Source organism: Gadus morhua, chromosome 15 (assembly GCF_902167405.1).
Source record: "Gadus morhua chromosome 15, gadMor3.0, whole genome shotgun sequence".
In the NCBI taxonomy this organism is placed as follows: domain Eukaryota; kingdom Metazoa; phylum Chordata; class Actinopteri; order Gadiformes; family Gadidae; genus Gadus; species Gadus morhua.
In genome coordinates, this window is record NC_044062.1 from 24,052,229 (window position 1) to 24,077,515 (window position 25,287).

At 44.3% G+C, this 25,287-nt stretch overlaps 1 protein-coding gene across 3 annotated transcripts in view; it reads left to right on the forward strand.

The window, feature by feature from the left end:
* pdxkb (pyridoxal (pyridoxine, vitamin B6) kinase b) overlaps positions 1–23,046 on the forward strand; it is an 88,725-nt gene extending 65,679 nt beyond the window's left edge. For all 3 annotated transcript variants that reach the window (XM_030379045.1, XM_030379044.1, XM_030379047.1), the window contains 4 exons: positions 12,751–12,862; positions 13,161–13,297; positions 17,567–17,633; positions 19,084–23,046. In XM_030379045.1, the coding sequence (XP_030234905.1) occupies positions 12,751–12,862; positions 13,161–13,297; positions 17,567–17,633; positions 19,084–19,199 (432 nt within the window). In that variant the 3' untranslated portion in view covers positions 19,200–23,046. The remainder of the gene's footprint in view (positions 1–12,750; positions 12,863–13,160; positions 13,298–17,566; positions 17,634–19,083) is intronic.
* Positions 23,047–25,287: the final 2,241 nt, after the last annotated feature.

Genomic DNA, 25,287 nt, shown 5'->3' on the forward strand with positions numbered 1-25,287 from the left:
AACAATGTAGGTCTTCATGGCTAGGTGTCTTTGACCTGCAGGATACACTAATGCAAGACAGATTTTGGAGCATGATTTTGAAGTGTTCACACTTCCACAGATTTCCGTGCATTTCAACGTCACAGACGGAATGGCTTCCAGCGTCTGCCGCTCCCCGCTGTGGTCCACGTTCCTCACATGGGCCTCGGTTTTCCATGGAGCGGGACCTGGATGTAGCGCTGCTGGGTGTCTGTCGCTGTTGCAGTCCTGGCACAGCACAGGCTTCCCACAGTCCTTAGCAACATGAGTGGACGACGCACAACATTTGAAACAGATGTGTTTCTCCTTCAGATACGCTTTTCTTTCTTCCAGAGTTTTGTTTCTGAAGCTACGACATTTTCTCAATGGATGAGGCTTGTTATGTAGTGGACACTGTATGTCTGGGTCATCATGTTTCCTGACTGCTGTGTTGTTATCGTCGCCACTTGTTGAGATTTCAGTCCTACTCACAGCAACTGATGTTCTTGTGTGATGACTGGACGGCTGAAAAACACTTTTCTGTCTTTGTTGCACGCCATGCTTCTGTTATGCTAGCAAAGCTAGGATCGTTGCGTGTTTTTGCTTGTTCACAGACAAAGTTCACAAAGACTGAAAAAGGATATGGTACTCTGTGCTGATCCTTGTAACGTGATCCTACAGTAATCCACCTCTCTTGCAGGTTGGACGGGAGTTTCTGGACTATTGGGTTTACTCCACGGGAGGTGTTGAGGTATGCGAGACCAGGTAGGTATCCAGGTATCCAGAAGCTTTTCTAGTTGGGGAAAAAAGCAGATAAATTGTTATCCAGGCAACTGAAGGTCGTCCAAGCTGAAAGAGCAATACATAAAATATGTTCATCCACTGGACAGCTATTAACCGATCACAAGCAGATCAATGAATGATTTTTTAGCTTTTATAACCAGCTGTACACCTCTAAATCTGCTGCAACTGACTCTGATATTGCTAGCATACATTAGATATCCCAGTCCTATCAGAGCCTGCAAGACAGGAACTGGACTCTGACTTTACCCTAGAGGAGATAAAAAATGCCATTCGGTCCTTTCAAAACGGCAAAGCATGCGGCCCTGATGGCTTTGGGGATCGCATATAGATGTTATCGCACCTCTTCTGCTCCGTATGATTAATTGCTCTTTAAAAAATGGTAGGGCTGTTGCCTCTCTCCAATGCTCTTCGCTCTGGCTCTTGAGCCGCTAGCTATAGCCGTTAGAGCTAGCGGCCAAATTTCTGGCATAAGTTGTGGCGAATCTGACTGCACCATTGGGCTGTACGCGGATGACGTGGTTTTTACTCTTTCCGATGTGAGGACATCCCTTTCACCCCTTCTCAATCTGATAGACAGCTTTGGGCGACTTTCTGGGTTTACCATAAATTGGGGGAAGTCTGTTTTTATAGATAGATAGATAGATAGATAGATAGATAGATAGATAGATAGATAGATAGATGGATAGATGGATAGATAGATACTTTAATAATCCCAGAGGGAATTACCTCTGTCTAATGGTCTCGACCCCGGCTTTCTTGACAATTTGCCCTTCAGAATTTCCCTTGACCATCGTTCGTACTTGGGAATTAATATCCCCAGAAATACAAAACTTCTCTTCAAACTCAATTATTTGGATTTGGTGTATAAGCTTAAGAACATGATAGATAGATGGAAACTTCTCCCCCATTCTTTGATTGGCCGTGTTAACATTATTAAAATGGTAGTACTCCCTTAATTCACATATCTTTTTCAGAATGTGCCCATTTTTCTCACCGCTTCTTTTTTTAAGGCGTTGGATTCTATCATCAGGCCTTTTATCTGGGCCTCCAAGCCCCCCCGTATTTCTAAAGCTCACTTACAGAAGCCCACGGAGGAAGGGGGTTTAGGACTCCCTGGCTTTCGTCATTACTATTGGGCCTGCAACGCCAGAGCGTGGGTTTTCTGGAATCAATCTTCGGTTGGGGGTGGTGAAGTGTGCGGCCCTGGCCCTAGGTGGCCTGAGCTTGAACTTTGTAACGCTGTATCATTTACTGTTGCCCCCCTGCCGGCTATTTTCCAAATCTAACATTATTATGAAATTGCTATGCAATAACTTTTTCTGTGCAATGTGTTTAAGATTTTAAAGCAAATTAAGCGTGTCCTGGATCTCCCAAACCGGTCAATTAATGCTCCTATAGGTCAGAACCCCTGTTTTAGACCAGGTCTGATGCATGCTGTTTTCAAGCACTGGTCAGTTAGTGGTTTAATAATTATCGGGGATCTCTATCTAGATAATTGTTTTGCTTCTTTTGCTCAGCTTCAGTCAAAATTCTATCTCCCTTCTAGTCATTTTTTTTGTTATTTGCAAATTAGGAATTTTGTTAAGCATTTTTTTCCTTGCCTTGATACAATCTTGGTTTGTAAATCTATTCTCCATGGCGACCCCCTCTCTCCATATTAAAGAGGCATGGATCAAGGACACTGGTGAAGCAATATCCTATGAGCTGTGGGAGAAAGGGCTTAGTAGGATAAAAGTATGCAAGGGATAATGTATAGAACGCCAGTAATTATCGAGAAAATAAGCCCCGACGAACAGGACACCGACGCGCAGAGGAGGTGTCTTGCTTCGCCATGAAGGGGCTTATTTTACGATAATGACCGGCAAAGTTCTACACATTATCCTGCTTATTGCACGGCTACTTGCCAAAACGAAACAATTTATTTATAATGTATTTGTTACCAGCATTCATAGTGTTGATCAGCAGAGAAAGACGTTGACGTCGTCGCTTAGCAACCGACAGCGCTTGGGTTGATACATATCCCGCTTATTACATTAATAAGTTACCGGACTACGTGTGGAGTGTTACCAAAGGCAAAAATTCCTTTTGTTTACCTTGACAGCGGTCATTATTCATCCGTTGCCAATGAATTATCCAAAAATAATTGACCGCCGGAAGTTGTGAAGTGCCCATGCAAGTGAACAGAACGTTGAAAAGACCCGTGTAATAAATATATATAATATATATGTATATGTGTGTGTGTATATATATTTAAGCAATAGATCACGCCAGGCTGTGGTATGTGCTCATTATACCACTGTTAAGGGGCGTTGTCCGGCCCCGACGCGCAGCGGAGGGCCGGCGACCCCCTTCACAGTGGTATAATGAGCACATTCCACTGACTGAAGTGATCTATTGCTTTTATACAACGGTTACTGTTATGGCGAAACGAAAGTCATCGACACACTACATTTAAAAAGAAACCAAGAAAGTCAAAGTAGCCGTTTTCTTAAAGAATACAAGAAAGTAGTCCTTCCTGGCTGCCGCTATGCATCGACGGTCGCTATGCAACACACTTTAGCGTCCCTCCGAGAGAAGGCTCTGATAGAGCGGTTCGCCGGCAATTTATCCTATGGAGCAGTTCACTCGCCGTGTGCCTAAGCGTTCGTTAGTCTCTCCATCGCCTTGCTCACTCCTGGAGTAACAACATTTACACCCTCCGTCATCCAACATATGTTTTACTTTGTAACTGTTTCTACTTCCAGGCGCGGAGTGATATGCAAACTTTTACAAAAGTATCGGGCGTCATAGCAGTTATGTATACGCTCATTATACAACAGTTGGGAACCAATCAGATCGCTGGATTTAGGTCCCCCGTTGTATAAATATATATATATGTGTGTATGTATATACATGTATGTGTGTAAATGCGTATATAATAGGGCTGTAACGATAAACAATTTTAAACACTTTGATCTTTTCTCTGCGAACTAAACACACAGCTTTACCTTTGACTTTGATAAATAAATACTTGGAAGTCTGTGTTTTGTTAAAAAGTCTGCCCTCAATCTCAATCATTTATTTTTTAATTTGAGCCAACCTTTTTTAGGGCTAACCGATAACTCATCTCTCGTAAGCGCTGTTCGCCATATAATACATTGTAGTGATCGCATACACTCAAATACATTCACAAACGTACTTGCATGAAATTTTGGCAAGTCTATTTAATATTGAGAAATGCATGGTGTAAAATAATTTACTTTTCATTCCTAATTTCCCATTGAAATCACGCGAGCCGGTCAGGGACAACCAAAGGGCCAGGTGTGGCCCGGGGCCGTACACTGTCTAGGTCTATACTAGGCAGATGATGAAGTGATTTGTAAAGATATTGACCTAAGTAGATAATGGTCTATAACGATAGAGGCCTACAAAGTAGATAATGATCGGGTTCAAAATGATAGTGACCTACTCGTATATAACGATCTGGTCTATAACGATAGAGACCTACGAAGTAGATAATGATCCGGTTTATATCGATAGTGACCTACTAAGTAGATATTAAGTGGTTTGTGTCGGTAGTTATCTACTAATTAAAAAATGAAGTATTCTGTCCGTTAGTGACCATCACGTCGTCATATCTTCAACTGCTTATCTTGCGTTGGGTCGCGGGGGCAGCAGCTCTAGCAAGAGACCCCAGACTTCCCTTTCCCGGGCCACATTGACCAGCTCTGACGGGGGGATCCCGAGGCATTCAAAGGCCATTGTGGAAATATAATAATGTCTCCTTCCGCATGCTGTGACCTTGCCGTGATGGAGAGGCTTGCATGCTTCCCCCACAAGAGCATCCATAAGCTCACATGGCAGTCACCTGATGGTAGGACCATCAACCAAATCGACCGAATCATCATTAATGATAAATGGCACAGGTCACTGCAAGATGTTAGATCTTACCGGGGTGCAGATGCCTATAGCGACCACCACCTAACCGCTGCTACTATTAAACTCAAGTTGAAGAAGTCAATCCCAAAATTCCAGTAGCCAAAGAAAAGAGTTTGTGTTGGAACTCAGAAACTACTTCAGCACGCCAGAGGCTACCTCTGAAATGGAAGAAGAACCCACCATAAACAGCAAATGGAATACTATAAAGACCATATACTCTGAAACAGCACAAAAGGTTCTGGGCTTCAACCAGAAAGGAGCCAAAGAATGGATATCAAGAGAGGAAGCAACTGAAGACAAAGATGCTGAACACCAAGTCCCAACGACTCCTCGAGAAACCAAGATGCCCTATGAAAACAAGGACAGAGAGGTGAAGAGGAGTGCTCGGAGAGACAAAAGGGTGTTTGTTGAACACCTGGCAAGTGAAGCCGAGAAAGCTGCAGCCTATGGAAACCTCGGCACAGTGTACAAAATCACAAAGCGACTCACAAAGCGACTTCCTGCTTCAGGAAGGGAAGAGGATGTATGGACCCGATCTTTGCTCTGCGTAACATCATACAACAGTGTCATCAACTTCATGGACTTCCGGAAGGCTTTTGACAGTGTCCACCGAAACACGCTCTGGACGATACTGCACTCGTAAGGAATACCATCAAAGATCCTCTCAATCATAAAAACTACTATGAACATTTGAGTGTACTGTCATCATGGGAAATTACCTCTCTGAGTGGTTTTCTGGAGCATCACAAAGGAGATTACGCACAGACGCCTGAGATGGTTAGGACATGTGTTGAGGATGGAGCAGGACAGCATCACAAAGGTCGCCTTAAGATGGTCACCACCAGGCAAAAGAAAACCGAGCGGAATGGAGACTGCTCATTGAAGCCTTATGTCCCATAGGGGACGAAGAGTAGTAGTAGTAGTAGTAGACCTGGATGCCAGGAACAACTCCCTAGGGAGGCGCCCAGTGGGCGTACTTAGCAGATGCCCGACCCACCCGGCTTCACTGACTCCTTTTTATGCAAAGGAGCTGTGGCTCTAGGCAAGGCAAGGCAACTTTATTTATATAGCACTTTTCATACACAAGGCAGACTCAAAGTGCTTCACATATAAACATTGTCATACAATAAAATAAAATAATAGATAAGTAAAAGAAAAACAAATGCAAAGAAATGGGTAAAATAGAAAAAGGCATTTTATAGAAAATAAAGGCAAAGTTAAAAAAGCTTTTTAGAAAGTGCAATGTATTTAAGATTTAGCAGAAAGCTATAGCAAACATAAAAGTCTTCAGTCTTGTTTTAAAGGTGCTCAGAGTTGGGGCAAGTCTTAAATCCTCTGGGAGTTTATTCCAGCTATTTGTTGCATAGTAACTAAATCCTGCTTTCCCATGTTTTGTGTTTACTCTGGGGATAATTAACAGATTGATCTCAGAGGATCTTACTGGTCTAGAAGGCTAATGTAGTGGAAGCATATCAGTTAAATATTTTGGGCCTAAACCACGTAGGGATTTATAGGTTAGCAACATGATTTTAAAATCAATTCTCTGACCTACAGGAAGCCAATGTAACGATTTCAGAATCTGTGTAATATGATCAAATTTTTTGGTCTTTGTTAGAACTCTAGCAGCAGCATTCTGAACAAGCTGAAGCTTCCTCAGAGTTTGTTTTGGGAGACCTGTATGGAGGCCATTGCAGTAATTGCAGTAATCAAGCTTACTTTTGGGAGACCTGTATGGAGGCCATTGCAGCCATTGCAGTAATCAAGCTTACTAGTGATAAAGGCATGTACAAGTTTTTGTAAGTCTTCGGTGGACATGAGCCCTCTAAGTCTTGCTACATTTTTAAGGTGATAATATGCCGATTTTGTAACTGATTTGATGTGACTGTTGAAATGTAAATCTGAATCCATGATAACCCCTAGATTTCTGGCTTTGATTGAGGTTTTCAGGGACAGAGAGTGAAGGTGTTGGGTTACTTTAAGCCTTTCCGTTTTAGAACCAAATACAATTATCTTTGTTTTGTCCTCATTTTCTGTTTTGTCCTAAATTTCGGCACATCCATTCTTTCACTTGCTCAATGCACTGGCACAGCAGATCTATGGGCCGATAGTCATTTGGTGATAGCGATACATAGATTTGCGTGTCATCAGCATAGCAATGATGGTCAATATTGTTATTTTGCATGATTTGCCCTAGTGGGAGCATGTAGATGTTGAATAAAGAGGGTCCTAAGATCGAACCTTGTGGGACTCCACATGTCACGTTGCTTGATTCTGATACAAAGTCGCCAATGGAAACAAAGTAGTTCCAATTTTTAGGTAGGACCTGAACCAATTTAAGACGGTGCCTGAAAGCCCCACTCAGTTTTCTAACCTGTCCAGAAGTAATGTATGGTCTACAGTGTCGAATGCAGCACTGAGGTCAAGTAGCATTAGTATTGAGGTTTTGCCAGAGTCTGTGTTAAGACGGATGTCGTTTACAACTTTAATAAGGGCGGTCTCAGTGCTGTGCAGGGGTCGAAATCCTGATTGGAAGGTGTCATAGCAACCAGTTGATGCCAGGAAGTGATTAAGTTGCTGGAGGACAACTTTTTCAATGATTTTACTTATGAAGGGTAGATTTGACATTGGTCTGTAGTTGTTAATAACAGAGGCATCTAGGCTCCGCTTTTTTAAAAGGGGTTTAATAACTGCAGTTTTCAAAGCTTTTGGGAAATTGCCTGACTGGAGAGAGTTGTTAACTATCTGCAATATGTCTACTGCTAGGCAGTCGAAAACATTCTTAAAGAGGTTGGTAGGTATAGTATCAAGGCAACAGGTGGATGGCTTTAGTTGTGTCACAGTTTCCACAAGATTTTGAGAGTCTATAACATTAAAGCATGCCATCCTTGCCACGTTATTTTTGCCTGAGCAGGGTGGTAGTCCAACATTTTTGTTTGAAGTGGAGATATTGATGGCGCGTCTGATACCTTCAATTTTATCAGTATAAAAAGCTGCAAACTCATTGCATTTCTGCGTGGAATGGAGATCAGGTGGAATTTGTGTTGGGGGTTAGGGTTAGGGTTAGGGTTAGACTGTCAACAGTTGCAAATAGGGTTCCTGCATTATTAGTGTTGGTTTTAATGATATTGGAGAAAAAGGTTTCTCTAGCATTTTTTAAGTCTAAATTGTAGGCACGGAGGCTCTCTTTAGAGATACTGTATCATGGTGAATATGAAGTTTTGTTTTACGCCAGATGCGTTCAACCTTCCTGCATTCTTTTTTCTGTGCTGTTACAGAAGCAGCTTTTTTCCAGGGTGCCTTTTGCTTTCCCGAAATCGTTTTAACCTTATAAGGTGCAATGACATCTATGACTTTCAAAATTTTCAAATTAAAGTTTTCTACAAGATCATCAGCAGAACATGGGTTTAGAGGTAGTAGCAAGGAGATGGCCTTTTTAAAAAGTACATTAGAATCTTCATTGATATACCGTTTTTTGACAGTGTTTGATTTTGTCTGTATGTCGGGAATAAAAGATATGTTACAGAAAACACAAAAGTGGTCAGACAAGGAAGGACCAGTCACAGAGAGATCAGAAACATTGAGGCCCTTTGTGATCCAGGTCTAGAGTTTGCCCCTAACAATGAGTAGTCTCTTTCACATGTTGAGACAGTTCAAATGTGTCCAAAATGGTAAAAAGTTTTTTTGCACACTTGTCATTCAAATCATCAGTATGAAAATTGAAGTCACCAGTTATAACTAGACAGTCAAATTCTGTGGAGATGCTAGACAATAATTCTGTGAAGTCATCGAAAAAATTTGCAGAATATGTGGGTGGCCTGTAAATAATTAATAGGATAACTCTGGGGGAGCATTTCAATACAGCACTAAGGTATTCGAACGATAGAAAATCACCAAATAACATCCGTTTCCCCTGAAATACATTTTTAAATATAGCAGCAACCCCTCCACCTCTTTTTCCAGATCTAAATGCATCAAAAAGGTTATAGTCGGGGGAGCTGTCTCTATCAGAATGGTTGCACTGTTATTTTGTTCCAGCCATGTTTCAGTTAAAAACATAAAATCCAGTTTAGAAGTGGTAATAAAATCATTAACTAAAAATGATTTGTTATTAAGAGACCTCACATTAAGTAGAGCCATCCTGATGGTGCTGTTGATAGGCTTTAAGGTTGTTTTTGGTTTGGAGGCAATAGATATGAGATTTGTGAGGTTAGCAGTGTGTCTAAGTTTCCCTTTGTTTACTCTCTTAGTGACTACAGCATGAATGCGAAAGTTGCCCTGCTTTGACGTAGGCAACCTTTGGTTCAGCAGATTATGTGAAACTTCCTTTATACTGCGTCTACGGCTGAACCCTTTTTTGTCTCAGTAATACTCAGGACTACTATCAGTACAGGGGGGGGGCTGGGGCGCCATCCTCTTGGGTGTTATCAGCCTGTGGCCATGACGTGGCGATGCTATCATTGACACAGATGCAAGTTTGATGCCAACATATTCCAGTTTCTTAAATTCGGCTGGAAAATCGCAAAGGGAGTAGACATTGGAGCTGGAGTTGTTGTTGTGGCTATGGGAGAGATGAGGCTGGAGGTCATCGTCGATGGGGGAACGCAGAGGAGGGGGGTGGCCGTTCCTCGCCAAGCCAGCATCCGCGATGGGGGAAGGCACAGTGTTGATGGCGTCGGGCGGGCTGTTGTCTCTCTTCAAGGTCTGTGGGCTGTCTGCTATCTGTGTGTCAGATAGTGGCAGAGTAGATGTGTTGGGGAGGCTGTAGTCTCGCTTCTTCTCAACCTGTGCTCTGACTGTGGCCTGTGCGTCAGACCATGGAGATTTGTGGGAAAGCGAGAAGAGAAGATTATCCCTCAACAGTTTTGAGCCTAACCTGTTTGGGTGTAGGCCATCTGCTCTGAAAAGATATTTGCGCCCCCAGAATAAGTTGAAATTGTCAATAAAGCCCCTTCCTCTTTCATTGCAGACTCTGGAAAGCCATGTATTCAGTGCAAGTAGACGACTGAATCTGTTTATTCCCCTGTCAACTGCTGGTATTGGTCCACTGATGAATGACTTGATGTGTATTTTGTCCAGTGTATCCAATAGATCAGTGTAATCCCTCTTCAGAAGTTCTGACTGTTCTCTTTGAATATCATTAAATCCTGCATGCACAATAATCTGTGAGATTTTGGGGTTTTCCAATATGATTTTTGGCTAGTTTATGGTTGATATCACTTACCATTCCATATGGGAAGTTGCATGTTTTGATCTTCTTACCGGTTAGATCCTTGATGGTTGAGTCTCCTATAATCAGAGTGTCTGGTTCATCTGCCTTCTCTGAGATGGGCCCTTGTTGGACGGTGGCAGACACATGCGCAGCCCGCCTCCGTGGCAACTGGTTGCTCTGTCCGTACCGTCTCTGTCTGCACTGTCCGTCCGGACGCATCTCGGGGCTCAGGGGTGCATCGGTGGCAGGCGCGTTCGTGGACTCTTGAAGTGGCAGGAACTGGTTCTTCAGTGGCAGGGTTAATTTCAGTGACGGGCTAATCCGGCTGATACATGTAACTTTAGCTTTGGGTAGCTTAGCATTTGGCGTTGAGTGAACTTGTTGATTCACTTTGGTATGTTGTTTTGGCTTAGCGCCGACTCTGTGCCAGTGAGACGCAGCTGGAACTGTCTCTCTCTTGTCCAGCTTCGGGAAGGATACAGTGTAGCTTTGATCATCTTGCTGTATCTGAGTGAGCTCAGCAAACTCACCCATCGGCACTGTATCCTGGAGGAGTCCTTTGCATTTTTCTAATGCTGCTAGTCTCGTTTCAAATAAAGCCACTGTCTGTTGCAGTTTGGTGCAGTCTGTGCATTTCCCAGTCTCCGTGCCTGAGATATAGTACAGAGGCATGTTCAGGCATGCAAACTGGCTCGGGGTGAAAAAGGTGAGAATGATGCGTGAGAAAAACACAGACCCACTATAGGGTTCCAGGTTTATACTCCGGGGAGTTTTCTTTTACATTTTTTAATGTATTAGGGTTAGTCACAAGCTAAAAAAAATTACAGGACTGCGCACAATTACGAACAAAGCATTAATTTATTATGTGCAAGGGCAGCCCCAATAGTTACATAACTTATTACAAAATTAAGAACGAATATTGAGAAGAATAAAAAGAGGTGGGAGGACAGGGCAATAGGAGTATGCCATTATTTATTTTTCTTCTTGGCCTGGACCAGTGTCTCAAGGGCCCGCTTTCGCTGTTTTGCATGCTGCAAAACAGCGACTTCTCTCGGCTATATCGACTAGTATGTATCAACACAACTGGTGACCCGCTGAAAAATTCTCTTTTGGCGCGTTTCCACCGGAGGGTGCGTTCGGTTCGGTTCGCAAAGTTGCGGCACGGTTCGCGTTTCCACCACCAAAAGTGGGCGTGACATGGGGATAAAAACAAACTGCGAGGTATTATTCTGGACAATGGACGTGTCGCGTAAAACGTTAGCTTGGGCGAACAAGGAGGTGGAGCATGGACCTATTACAATACTTTATTAAAGCATGCAATTGTGATGTAGAACAAAATAAAAAGAAAACAAAGTGCTTGCATGATATTGAAGCCTACAGCGATCGTTAATTAACTTGTGTGGTGGTGCCTTATCATTTGTTTACCCTCGCACTCTCATTGGCTGAATCGATGAGAACGTTTTAGATAATATAAGGTCGCGGGGAGACGAAGCTCTGTTCGTTTGTATATTTTATTTACGTGACCATATTTTTGTTATGTTTGTTTTGGGAATCAGTTCTCGTCGTTAACCTTTGGGATGTTTACGTAGCTGCCGCGGCGATCGACATCCGGCCTACCATGAGGGTACTGTCGGCGGTGGAAACGCTCGGTGGAAACGAGGCATTTAAAGGCTCCGCTGGGCTCACGCTTGGCCGTTTCAGATGGTAGGCGACTTTCCGCTCACGCTGTCGGTTGGCCGCGCGGCTTCACGAGCGCGCGCATGCGTTCGACGAGCACGGAAGCGACAGTTCCACGGGAGTGCGCCCACTTGTCGTGCCGCCTGACAGAATGCTGCGCCTTCTCTCTGTCCGCTCGCCTCTCCATTGAGAATGTATTAGCAGGCGCTACAAGGACTCCATGGCTGGCCATCAGACCCCCCCCCCCCCCCCCCCAAATGTTTTCTCAACGGATCTCCACGAATCACACAAGTGGTCAATTTTGTCTTCAAAACGGCGAATTTCGCCGAAAGGTGACTAGTTTGCATGCCTGCATGTTGGCGATAGGAAAGTCCAAGGCTTTTTCTGCGGTCTGATCCGGGAGTCATCAAAAGTGCCAAAATATATTGTTGAATCGAGCGATGGAGGACGACGGAAACAAACAATATATTGTTAGGTATTATGATCATGAAATAAAATAAGATAAAGTAGATCTGAACAATGAATTAAGTAGTTTTTTCCAATGCCTAGCGGAGCTTCGGGAAACATGACCTCTCTCTCTGCTGCCTCTGCTGCCATCCGAGTTCCTCACGGATGGCTGAGCTTCTCACCCTATCCTTAAGGGAGAAGCCAGCCAACCTCCTGAGAAAACCCATTTTGGCCGCTTGTACCCGTAATCTCGTTCTTTCGGTCATGATGGCCCATATTTAATGACCACGAAGATTGACCAGTATATAGAGACTTCTGCCTTCCAGCTCAGCTCTCTTTTTGTCACAGCAGTGCAGTAAAGTGAATGAAATACCACTTAGATTCTCCGGCCAATCTCATGCTTCATCTTCCCCTCACTCACTAACAAGGTAACAGGTTTTCCTTTGAGTGTTGGGCCAAAAGGACGGAGAAGCCAACATCGGGCTGTGCCCGGCCGGGCTCCGTGGCAAAACCGGCCACCAGGCGCTCGTCTGGGCCTCGCTCCAGACGGGTGCCCCGGGCTTCCTCCGGCAGGGTCTCTCCTCCTCTTTCTTGATCTTCCATGGGATCTTTGTTAACCTGGTTTGTCCGGTAGTGACCTACTAGGTAGACAAAGAAGTTTGGTTTGTCCGGTAGTGACCATGTGACTCTATTCCCAGGTGATGGATCTGCTCCATGCGATGGGTCCAGACACAGTTGTCATCACCTCGTCTGACCTGCCCTCCAGACTGGGAGACCAGTTCCTGGTTTCTCTTGGAAGCCAACGCACTGGTAATTAGTTTCCTGCTTGTCTACATCAATGTGTTTCTAGTCAACCTTGCTTTTTCTCATGCTTTGTTTTGTACATTTGGATGTTTGCCTCCCTATATGTCTTTTGTTAGACTGTTGCCCTTAGGATAACTGAGGACTGAATAATGTTGTTAATGTTGGTGTCTAGTAAGTCTGTCTTAAATGCTTCTTTGTGTCTGCGTGTAGGCAGATCTGGCTTTTCCTGTTGTGGGAGCATGTGCTCCAGGACTCCTTAGAGGGGTGGTTCAACTGTGTGTTGATGTGTGATGCATGTCACCAGTTCACCCAGACGGGAGCAGATCCACACAGAGGGTGCGGATGGACGTGCCCAAGGTGGATGCTGTGTTTGTGGGCACTGGAGATCTCTTCGCTGCTATGCTGCTAGCATGGACACACCACTATCCCAATGATCTGAAGGTATGGGAGACACACACACACACACAAACACGTTATAAACATTAAACACACAAAATGCGTGTTTAATCAGGTCCTCTGTGTTGTTATAATGGTTCTCTACTTTGTTTTCTATAATGGTTCTCTGTGTTGTTATGTATAATGATTCTCTAGTGCTCTGTTAATTTGTTATAATGGTGCTCTGGGCCCCGTTTCCCGAAAGCATCGTTAGCCTAATTGGATCGAGAAGTGCGTCGTACGAGCATCGTACAGTTGTCACACCGTTTCCCGAAAGCATTGTTGGTAATGAACGTTGTGAAAACGCTCGTAGCTAACGAGGACTCCAGGGGTACTCGTAGGATGCTAAGAGCATCGTTAGCCTACTATAGCCTCAGTGGCGTCACGAGCGGACATTCTGTGTATTGGATGCGTTTTATTAAAAGACATCCAATACCACCCAGCTGGCGCAATTTCGCAACCAAATACAGTTATATTTTTGCCGATATATTACTCATATACTACTGTTAGATTTAAACAGCAAAGATGAAGTCAACAACAAAATAATTTATTGCAGCAATTTTAGGCATATAATAAAATCAAATGATTCCATTGCTCTTGTGTGGGAGGTCGCTTTATAGCTGCACTTGCTGTCTCCCTCTGATTTTAGTTCAACCATCGTGCTTAAAATGTCTTCATATTGATCAATGACAGAAGACATAGGCTACAGTAGACATGTATCATGCTGAGACCAGCGGATGTTGGAGAATTTCTGCTGGCGTTATTTGTTGCTATTGTTTGCATTAAGCACTGTAGGCGCTTCGGTGAGGCTGTGATGGAGTTCACTATTTAGGCTTGGACCGTGTCTAGACAGTAACAAACATCCCTGATCATAGTTAATCGCGTTTGTAGTCTACACTCAGACGTGAACTCATTATTGCATGCGGGTGTCTTCATTCATAAAAAAATTTAAATGTATTGTTTATTCTAAAGAGGTCTAGACTCCGTGCGCAGCCAGGCCTTCTCCAGTGAACCAAGAAAGCCTGCGCCGTGACGAACGGGGGATTTGACCCCCTTGGTTTAACACAGGAAACTTGAGATAAGAAGGTGAAATCACCGGGCGTCCCAAGCTGCGACCGAACCGGCTTGGCAGTCTAAAAAGACCTATAGCCTACTTCATCCTGCCCAACAATATGGACAGGATCTTCTAGACCAAGCTCTCCTAATCGGGTCAGCAATAGCTGTGTGTCAATGCCTAGCCTCTGCGTTTAAATGATAATGAATGAATGGAACGTTGCATTTTTAATGTCTACAAATATTCTAGACTAGAGATTGCGGGCCAATCAATGAAACCTTATGTGGAATCAGACAAAGTCGGCTCTCTTTGCTTCACTAAATATGTTTTGTCGCGCCACAACTTTTGGCCACCAACGGTTCTTACATTTACATTTACATTTAGGGCATTTAGCAGACGCTTTTATCCAAAGCGACTTACAATAAGAACATTAACAATATATCGCTGTCGGTACAGTAAGGATTTTCATAGAACCAAGTGCAAGTACAACAATCGCTAGGCTAACCAATTCCCCGTGTTACAGCAATGATAGCAGCTACTGCAGTTGCTACACAGTTAAGTACTATAATACAATACAACACAATACAATACAATGTTGCGACACAACATTGCTACACAGTTAAGTACTATAATACAATACAACACAATACAACGTACAATGGTGGCCAGAAGGGGGAGGGTGGCTATGCAGAGTCAAGGTGGACTCTGAACAGGTGAGTCTTGAGCCTTTTTCGGAAGATAGTGAGCGACTCTGCGGTCCTGAGACCGGCAGGGAGCTCGTTCCACCACTGAGGTCCCAAAACCGAGAAAAGTTGTGACTTTGCTGATCAACCTTTGCTAGCTCTTAGCGATGGCGGTACCAGACGTCCAGCTGAGGTTGTTGAGCGGAGGGATTGAGCTGGGGCGTGTGGCTCTACCAATGCTTGGAGGTAGGCAGGGGCAGTTCCATTGACTGCCTTGTATGCCAGTACCATCGTTTTAAATTTGATGCGAGCTACTACATCATGGTTTTCTCAACGGGGGCGTTCGCACAACCTAGGGGGGCGCTGGGAACGTGATTCCATTTTTGGGGGGGAATTTTAAATTTTCATTGTTTTTATTTTTTTTGGGGTGAAAAAATTGGCTACCTGAAATAATTATTTATTTTATTTTCATTTATTGGTTTCTAACCCCTATACCGTCTCAGCTACTTTTTACTGTCTATGCGCAGTGGAACAGTGATAATACAGCGCGGTTCGGTCCTGCACACGCCCGGACTCCCGTTACATCAGCTATCGTCATGATCTCTATAGTAACACTGATAAACATAAAAGTTTGTGGGTTAACAGTTCAATAACCAACACAACACAATCAAACATGGCCGATAGCAAGAAAAAAATCACAAATTTTGTTTCATAGCCCGTTTTCCTCCTTCCTCTTGCTGTTGTTCAGTTCCAGCTGCTCTGAGCGTATTCTCCATGAAATACAAAATATATAGGCCTAATTAGGCCCCTGCCTCTAATATCTGTTTTTGCTGTGTCCGCGATGCCCGGGCCGCGGTTCCCATGGTTCCCGGGCCATTCATTCATTCGTTCACGGGGCACGGCGGGAGCCGCGGGCGTGTTCACGGTGCCCAAGGTCACGGTGCCCGGGCCGCAGGGTGCCGTAGCGGCCGGGAGTCGCGGGAGTGCTCGCACCGCGGTCACGGTGAATGAATGTTCAATCCAACCATTTCTTCCTCAACTCTTCTTTCTTGTCCAATAAGATCTCTCTCTCTCTCTCTCTCTCTCTCCAGTCAGAGGTGACACATTTGCATTCCATGAATATTCATTAATATTCTTTTATTTTTTGCACCAAAACCGACTCAGAGGGCATTCATTGCTATTAGTGACCAACGCAAAATCAATGAAAATTATGCATTGACAACTTTAAGCAATATAACACGGGGGGGTGCCAGAGGATCAGGGTAAGGTCAGGGGGGCGTTTTCTCAAAGAAGGTTGAGAACCACTGTACTACAGGGAGCCAATTCATTCTCAACCATCGCCGAGATAACACCGTTGCATGTCTTTACCTTTTGTGGAAGAGGGAGAGACGTCGGAGAACCCGACGCAGCCTATTCATAATATTGTAATGACCACGGAAGTGGCAGTGAATGAAGTATTGATTAGACAGAGATTTATTAGATAGGCCGCCTACCTAATAAACCGTTGGAACACACAAGACCGGAAACCATAGCAATGCCGGTAAACAAACCCCGAGAAGCCCAATCCCTATGGGAGCTCCCCGCGCTACGGCCATCTGGAGGCGCACAGAGCTTTCGGCCGTGATATTATATATACAATTATATACTATAATTGTATATACAAAGTTTAAATATTTCAACTCGAGCAAATTTGTCGCGCCACAAATCCTCGTGAACGCGTTCGCCTTAAATGCTCCCACAACAGGAAAGGCCAGATCTGCCTACACGCAGACAAAAAGAAGCATTCAAGACATTTAAAGGCGAAAGTGTGCCGCGACAAGAACTTGTCGCCGGTTTCTCTAGCGAATAATTCACCCGATACGCCGTAACGTGCCTCTACGTTCACTTTGTATGGGATCTTGTCGCCCCGTCGTGTTTGGTGTGAGGCACCCGAATGGTGCTTTGTGTTGTTTATAATGGTTCTCTGTTTTTGTTTATAATGTGTGGCAACCCGGCTTGGTGAGTGAGCTGCCTCCTTCCAATCAGCACAAGAACTGGAGCTTACTTAAAGCCAAAATGGCACTTTTATTCAAACCTAAATTATTTTTCTATCAAAGCAAACAAAACTCTGCTTTGAAGGAATTCACAGTCTTGTTCCTCCGGGTGGAATCACATCACCCACGAGACTGGTCTCTCCGCACACGCAAACCAGGAGAGCCCTGAATGAGTGTGGAAGCATGCTTTTTAAAGCATGCTTCCCCACCTGCTCCTCAGGTGTTCCGCATTCAATGATTGGCACCAATGTTCTTACTGGCGCCATCTGTTGAGAATCGGTGGTACACCACCTCCACAACCTGCCCCCTTGGCCTCCAGGGGCGCTGTGCCAGAGACGGGTTGCCACAAATGCTACTCTGTGTTGTTTATGATGGTTCTCTGGTATTCTGTTTAGTTGTTTATAATGGTGCTCTGTGTTGTTGTTTATAATAGTTCATTGTGTTGTTGTTCATACTGGTGCTCTGTGTTGTTTATAATGGTTCTCTGGTACTCTGTGTTCTGTAGACAGCCTGTGAGAAGACCTTCTCAGTTATGCACCATGTCATCCAGAGGACCATATCTTACGCGCACGGTGAGACCCAGGGTGGTTTGTAATAATAATAAATAATAATAATAAAAATTGATTTTATGTACTGCCTTTCAGCTGGTCCTTGTCAGAGGATCTTTGAGGACCTTGTGTAAATATATGTAGGTCCTCGTCTAAGATTCTATAGCAGTCATACTCAAGTAGCGGCCCGCGGGGTGTCTATTAATGGCCCTCGAGCTGTTTTGAAAAGTCTTTTTAATTATAAAAAAAATAAATAAAAAAATGCTGGGCGCTCTTATTTTGAAACCGCGCGCCGCGATCTCAATACGAGGCTGGGGGTTGCAACGATAAACAGATAGCACTCCAGCCCACAGACCGCTCCAGCCCTCCCAAACTCGAGGCAGACAGTCCATCTCAGCAGCAGTCAAGGCCGATTTAGGATCATTTTAGACGCAGAGACGTAAGCACGTAATTTACACAAGGGACTTGTTTTAGACAAGTTTTGATTTACGGTTCCCTTAAGGTTCCTTAAGGATTGCGCGTGTTGAAAGGGGATTCTCCGCCAGAACAGTAGGGGGAGCAACGAACGAATCTGTGGGCGTGGAAGTGGAAATCGCTGGCTTGTTTATATTTATAATTATCATCATTCGTTCTTGTGTTTTCTTCTTCTCCTTATTCAAAATTCCTCATTCGCTTCTGTCACGGCCTTTTAAAAATGGCGCTATTATGCTGTAAAACCGGAAATGTGGGACTCCTGAAAGGATGTGGTTAGCTGGCCAATCACAGTCTTTGCGAGCTGCGTAGGGCCGTAGTGTTTTAGTCGCATAGTCAGGAATTTTGGCCGACGCACTTAAGCACGTAAGGGGGGATATTTTACCGCGCAAGGGGGGGTTATGTATCTTACGTGCTTACGCGTTACGTCTAAAACAGAGCATATATCGGCCTCAGTCACACGTATACCGACCGGCCCCTTGAGTCACTGAAAAAAAAAATTCTGGCCCCTCATCATTTCTACTTGAGTACCCCTGTTCTATAGGTATATCTAAGATTTTTGAGTATAGCCCTTTTGTATATGTTTATATGATGTTGAAGTATAAATGTAGGAAGCTCTGCACAGAAACTTTGCAGACTTGCTAGACACAGAACTGTGAATTTAGCTTCATCCAAGTGACCAGTGTCCATGGCTTACACGCTACGGGTTCAAGAAATAGTACTCCATCCAGGTACTTTTAGTCTAGTTTAGTCTGGTGTAGTTTTAGTTGACTTCGGACAAATGATATACTACTGTTTCCTACTGTCTTCCTTGCCATGAAGCATTGTTACAACAACGATAAAATCTACCAAACACAAATTTCCTTACTTTTTGTGGCTAGTTTATATATATAATACACAAACATATTTGAGGTAGTCATGATTACTTTTCATTTGATCCATTGTATTGAGCTGTACTAAGAACAGCAGCAGGGAGTCACATGATGTCTTTGTTCCCATCCAGAGCTGGCCGGCCCTGGGAGGCGGCCCAGCCCGCCCCAGCTGGAGCTGCGGATGGTCCAGAGCAAGGCTGACATAGAGGACCCAGCTATCGTCATGAGGGCCACCGTCATATCCTAACATCGACACCCTCAGACTCATGCTCCACCTTATAGCCCTGAAGAGAACACCTGATGTTCCTCGTCAGTGATCGCTCTCTGTACCCCCGATAGTAGAACACCTTCAGTCCGTTGTCACCCTTACAAAACCTTTCCCTCTGTGGTACCCTAAACCCCCCTATTTCCTTAGATAGCCCCCCCCCCACACACACACACACCAGCTCCCCTCCGAGCACCCTTATGTGACACTTAATCCTTAAGCAGTGCCGTAGATTCAATGTTAGCTGAAGAGGTTGTAGTGAAGTAAACTCATCGTAGCTGTGCCACCATTCTTGTGTGAAAATTGCAACAAGTTGACTGCAATGTCTTTTGCAGTCTTTTTACACATTCCAAGACATTGGTGATGCGACCAGTGGCCAGGACTGAGGTTCAGGAGCGGAGGCGCTAGTTCAGTCGCTAACTGAAGACTAAAACAGTCCTAATGGTGTCTATCCTTTGTGTTGACCAATACCTCCCCACCCATTTTAAACCCCTGAAGAAGAAATTATGACCAATTTCCACACTCCTCATCCTAACCACAACAAAGAAAAATACATGCACAATGTATAGTTGATGTATAGATGTTGTACTATAACTGTGTTGGACCATTTCTATATCTTCAATGAGATCTGTATGTTGGACCATTGATGCTAGTGTACTATAGACCACACATACACAATAACACCCAGACAGGTGGGGACCGATCTGCCATTCTGATATAGTGAGGCTCGGGTGTTCCACTAGTCACTAGTTAATACGGTTTTGTGGTTTCATAGCTGTGAAAAATGCTAGTTCTGAGCATAGTCCTCTCACAGCACATCTTAAGGAAGACCCCATTGAGCAAAAAAAAGTTACCTGAGCCCTCATTGGTCAATTTATCTTGAATAAGCCAATCAAAACTCTGCTTTGTCTGTGTCATGACCCGCCCCATGTGCAGTGCTGTCCTGACATCAGATCGGCCCAGAAGGGGTAATTCAAGTACTTGTGGGTCTCTATTATGGTGTATCTATGATTGTGCGTCGATGGTTATGTGCCACCAAAAGGTTTTCTCTTCACAAAAAGCTCCTGATTAATTTCACGGCCTGCAGAAATGAACCGGAAGACATACCAGGCTAGTCAGTGGGCCTCCTTACGACGCAGAAGCATAATAATCCCCCTTTCAGACCCTGTAGGAAGAAGTGGTGTTCTATGAAGTCAAACATTTATTCACACATGCACTCTGGGCCCTCTTCATAAAGGGCTCCATTGACAGTCATTTGGTGCAGATTTGCTTTGAAGAGGTATGTCCGAGGTTCAGAACAACCGCTAAGCGAGCTAGTAATCTGTCAATGCTTGTGGCTTTTCCAATCTGTATGTACATTTAAATCATTGGAACCAGGATATGTCACCTATTCACAAATGTCTCAAAGTAAAGCCAATTCTCATTATTCTTGATTCATGAGCAAAAAACAACAACAATATCAATTGATTTTCTAACATTGCTTCATTTAGAATAATTCCCAGTGGAGGGTGACAGAGAAGAGCGAGATGGGGAGTTATAGGATGGTGGGAAGTTTGATACCCATGATGTCGTGAGACACAGCCTGTGCCTTATCCAACATAATACCAGGGCAACCTGGTAATTTAAATTTGACTGATTTGACTCTTGGCATGGTAACCGTCAGATAGAACTCCCCTGCATCCCTTCCTTACTGACTGGTTTAAGTGTTGACTAAATGCCTTCGGATCATCAGTTACCTGTTTCAGTTGTTTGTTTTTGTGTGCCAAAATGCACATTTGAGATGTAAGCCTTTGGCTGTCTTAAGTTCTTATTCTCGTTCCTTCCTCCCTAAAAGAAAATATAAAGAAAACCAGCCTGTAGGGTTAAAGACTCATGAGACTCAACTAAATTAATTTTCAGGCTTCAGACAAACTAAATCTGCCTTCCCTTGATGCTCTGTTCAGTGGCAGGCAATGGGTGTGCCAGTGATAAGACCCCTCTGTACTTATGTTGGTCCTCCATCCACTGTACTGGGATCAAGGACTCCTGCAGCCCAATACACCAGTCACCCATCAGAGTGGAGGAAAATGGAGTGGAGAATAGACTAAGAGGAGGAGAGTAAGCATACCATCGCTTCAGATTTGACTACAAATCACCAAGTCGTTACTCAGAAAAGAGAAAATGTTCTATCTGAATTGCTGTTTAACAAATCGGGATTTGAATAACCTCAAAGTCCTTTTCTGTGTGTCAGGGTAGGCTCAAGCTGTACCCAAGTGATACTAAATCACCATTGTCTAATGGAAAATAAATTAAAGGCTCGCTAAAATAGCAGGAGGCAGTGCGTGTGACTCTGATAATCATATCATATTATGCCCCGCCAGCAGTGACTGCCACATTAAAAACAGTCAGCAGTGTTTGTTTGTCCAGCCAATGAAAGACACGTGCGTGGTCCAATCACCAACCAGCTCTCATGATGACCGCTAGATTGGGTCCAAAACATGTCAAACTTTGTAATTAAAGAGGGTCTTTTTGGGGCAGGTGTGAATGTTATTTTTTTATTCTGTTAGTGTGTATTTATATGTGCCTGTCCGAGGTGTGTGTGTGTGTGTGTGTGTGTGTGTGTGTGTGTGTGTGTGTGTGTGTGTGTGTGTGTGTGTGTGTGTGTGTGTGTGTGTGTGTGTGTGTGTGTGTGTATCTGAATACCTAACTAATTATGCTCACAGGGTTTGTTAAATGTGTACATTTTTATGTACGTATGTGTGGTTGTGTATGCGTTTGCTTGTTCATGGGACAGATAGAGCTGAGAAACTGCTGGATACATGGATAAAGTGGGAGAGGAGAGAGGAGAAGGGATATAATGAGGGAGGGGATGTTAAAGTGAGTGATGAGGAGCGTCCAGAGGACAATCATTCTGTGCTACAGATTGTTGTGTAGCATTTTGTGCAGCTTGTTAAAATTGACACAATATACAGTACGTGTATACCTTTTCTGGTTACAACCATAGGTTTGGAATACAGAAACTATTCAGTTTAAATCTGATCTCGTAATCTGAAGTATTCGTCACGTTTTGGCTGAAACTCATCATCCCTCTTTATTCTCTCCATCTTCCGCTGTTTTAGCTCCCCACACTGTAACTGACCTTAAGAATATGTTGGGCCTCATTTTACTATGTATTTAATATAATGTCCTTAATCAATTCCCATATTGCCAGGGTAAAATGTTGACTAAAAGTAAGGCGTTAAGGCGAAACACATTGCATGTCCTAGGTATTGTTTAACATAACGAGAATCAAGGTGGTAATGATATCTTACAAACAATGAATTTAATAAATACCAGTCTCTTGGTAAACAGCTAGAGGCTGCATCTCAGCTATATCTCCTTCAGCAATAGGTGTTGATGAAGGAAATAGAGAACAGCAAAGACATTGCAATCATGAAAATCCAATGAGATGTCTATTCAATTAGCAATAAATTCACATATCATACATGGGCCAGGTATAGCTACTTCTGTCTCGCTGTGTCTCCTCCTCTTCTTTGTTTTGATCATTTCTCCTCGTCTCCTCTGGTGTGAACGCATCTTGCCATCCTGTTCCTGTTCTTGGTGGGAAAATAACTGTGAAAAAATTTAAAACTGAAAAAAAAACTAAATTCAATGAAGAGAAGTAATAATCAATGTTTGGTAGCTGTTTTTAGTGCTTTGTTTTTGGAGCGTTACGAGTATTTTCTAACATGTTACAATAAAAGATTGTAGTGTACAAATTTACATTTATAAAGTATATTATGTATAGATATATATGAAAAATGTATGTTCTGATGCAATAAAGAGACTAAGAGTAAAGAAATCTGTGAAACCTGTGTTTATTGAGTGTCTTTATGACTGAAACAGGGCTTGAGTTCTGCTAATTCACAATCTATATGGAAACCTGAAAATAACTTTACTGAGGTCTAGTTACTGAGATCTAAAAGAGACAAAACTACATTTATTCATATCCTTTGGAAATTGAGTACTATCTCAGAGCCTCCCAACACATGTTTAGGAGAAACCCCAACCCCATGAGCCACCGTTTTATTGTGGGGGTGCTGGCTCCCCTGTAAACAGCCCTTCACCCACTCTCCATAAGGAGAGGACAGGTGTCACATCAACACTCAACAAGCAGCTTCCCTGGTAACCATATACGCTAATTGAGAGGTCATGCATGCATAGGGTGTGCTTAACCTGTATAGGGACTCATCTAATGCACTGTGCATTGTACTATTCATCAGGCTCAACTTGCTCTATAAATGAATGAGATTAATGCAGACTTCAATACTTATTACCTCAAGCCGCATGACATATTGACTCAAGAGTTTTTTTGAGCACACACTGGTATTCAGTTCTGTACTTTTGTACATTTATTTAGGATGTGATAGTAGGAGTTTTGGAGACAGGTCAGTTACTGTTTTGTTATTTGATGATTGCGTTCCTTTCCCCCTGACTCTACTAGTCAGAGACAGACTGTCAATCAGCTGGGGAACAGGGCCATGTGGACTGGGGTTTGAGATCAATTGTGATGAACACAAACGGGTTGCTGGGCCTTCTGGTTTGAGAGAATTTCCCCGATAGGGCAGACACATCAGGCCATGTCTGAGACACACCCCACTTTGCACACACGCTCTAACGGTGCAGCTGATAAAGAAAAGCTTCAGCTCTCAAGATCCTCAACCAAAAAAAGTATCTGCATGACATAGAGACAGTCTGTTACTGACCTCAGGGGACCATATTATAGCGAGTGTAGCCAGTAATCACTACCTAGTACTGCAATAACACACAATCTTACTGCCCTAAGGTGCGGGGTCCCAACTATCTGAGGTAAGTGGCAATTGTTTCTTTAATTTGGCGGACATGAGGTAAATAGAGGATTCAGATAACATTTTAGTTTCAGTATGGCTGGAGTTGGAGAAAAAGTTAATGCCATAATGAGGTAGATATTGTGGCAACCCGGCTTGGTGAGTGAGCCGCCTCCTTCCAATAAGCACACCAACTGGAGCTTACTTAAAGCCAAAATGGCACTTTTATTCATTCATAAATGATATATCTAACAAAGCAAACAAAAAACTCAGCTTTGGAGGGGTGTGCAGTCCTTTTCCTCCAGGTGGAATCACATCACCCACGAGACTGGTCTCTCCGCACACGGGAACCAGGGGAGCCCTGAATGATTGTGGAAGCATGCTTTTTAAAGCATGCTTTCCCACCTGCTCCTCAGGTGCTCCGCATTTCAATGATTGGCACCGATGTTCTTACTGGCGCCATCTGTCGAAAATCTGTGGTACACCGCCTCCACAACCTGCCCCCTTGGCCTCCAGGGGTGCTGTGCCAGAGACGGGTTGCCACACTCCTCCACCCTTTGATGAAGGCTCGGGGCAACTCTGACTGACCAGAAACCCGCGTCAAGACTGGATAGGGTGTTGGCGTTGGTCCGCCCCGGCAGGGGACCCCCCTGGAACCTGTAGGCCCTCTTTCTGGAGCGGTAGATCTGCCCGAAGCGTAGCTGCTCCTGCTGCCAGCGCAGCTCGACCTGCTCCCGCTGCCGGCGCAGCTCGACCCACTCCCTCTGGATGCCGTACTGCTCAGGCGGGCGCTCAAACCTGATGCGCTGCCGCTCCCGCTCCAGGAACTGCAGCTCCATGCAGTCGGCGTCCAGACGCCGCTTCTCCACCTCCAGCCAGTTCCTCTTGCGGATCAGGTGCTCCCGTTCCTCCCCTTCTTGGAACTGACGGATGCGATCCCGCCTCTCCACATCTCGGACGCGTCGCCTCGGCTGGGCTGCCCGTCCAGGTGGCGCTGTTCCCCGTCTGTCCTAACAAGTCTCAAATGGCTGGGGCTGGGGTCCGCCGTTGAAGCTCAGCTGTTGGGCGACCTGCCGGTTCACTTCCAGCTCCTTCATCAAACCCGACAGCTGGGCCTTCAGTGCCTCCCTCTCCCGGAACCAGTCCATGCTTTGGGCCTCGTTTCTGGCGGCAGTCTCCTCCAGGGCCATCTTGTGCTCCACCTTCAACTTCTCCAGCATAGTCCCGCTGGCCACCAGCTCCTCACCTTTCCCCTGGTCATCCTG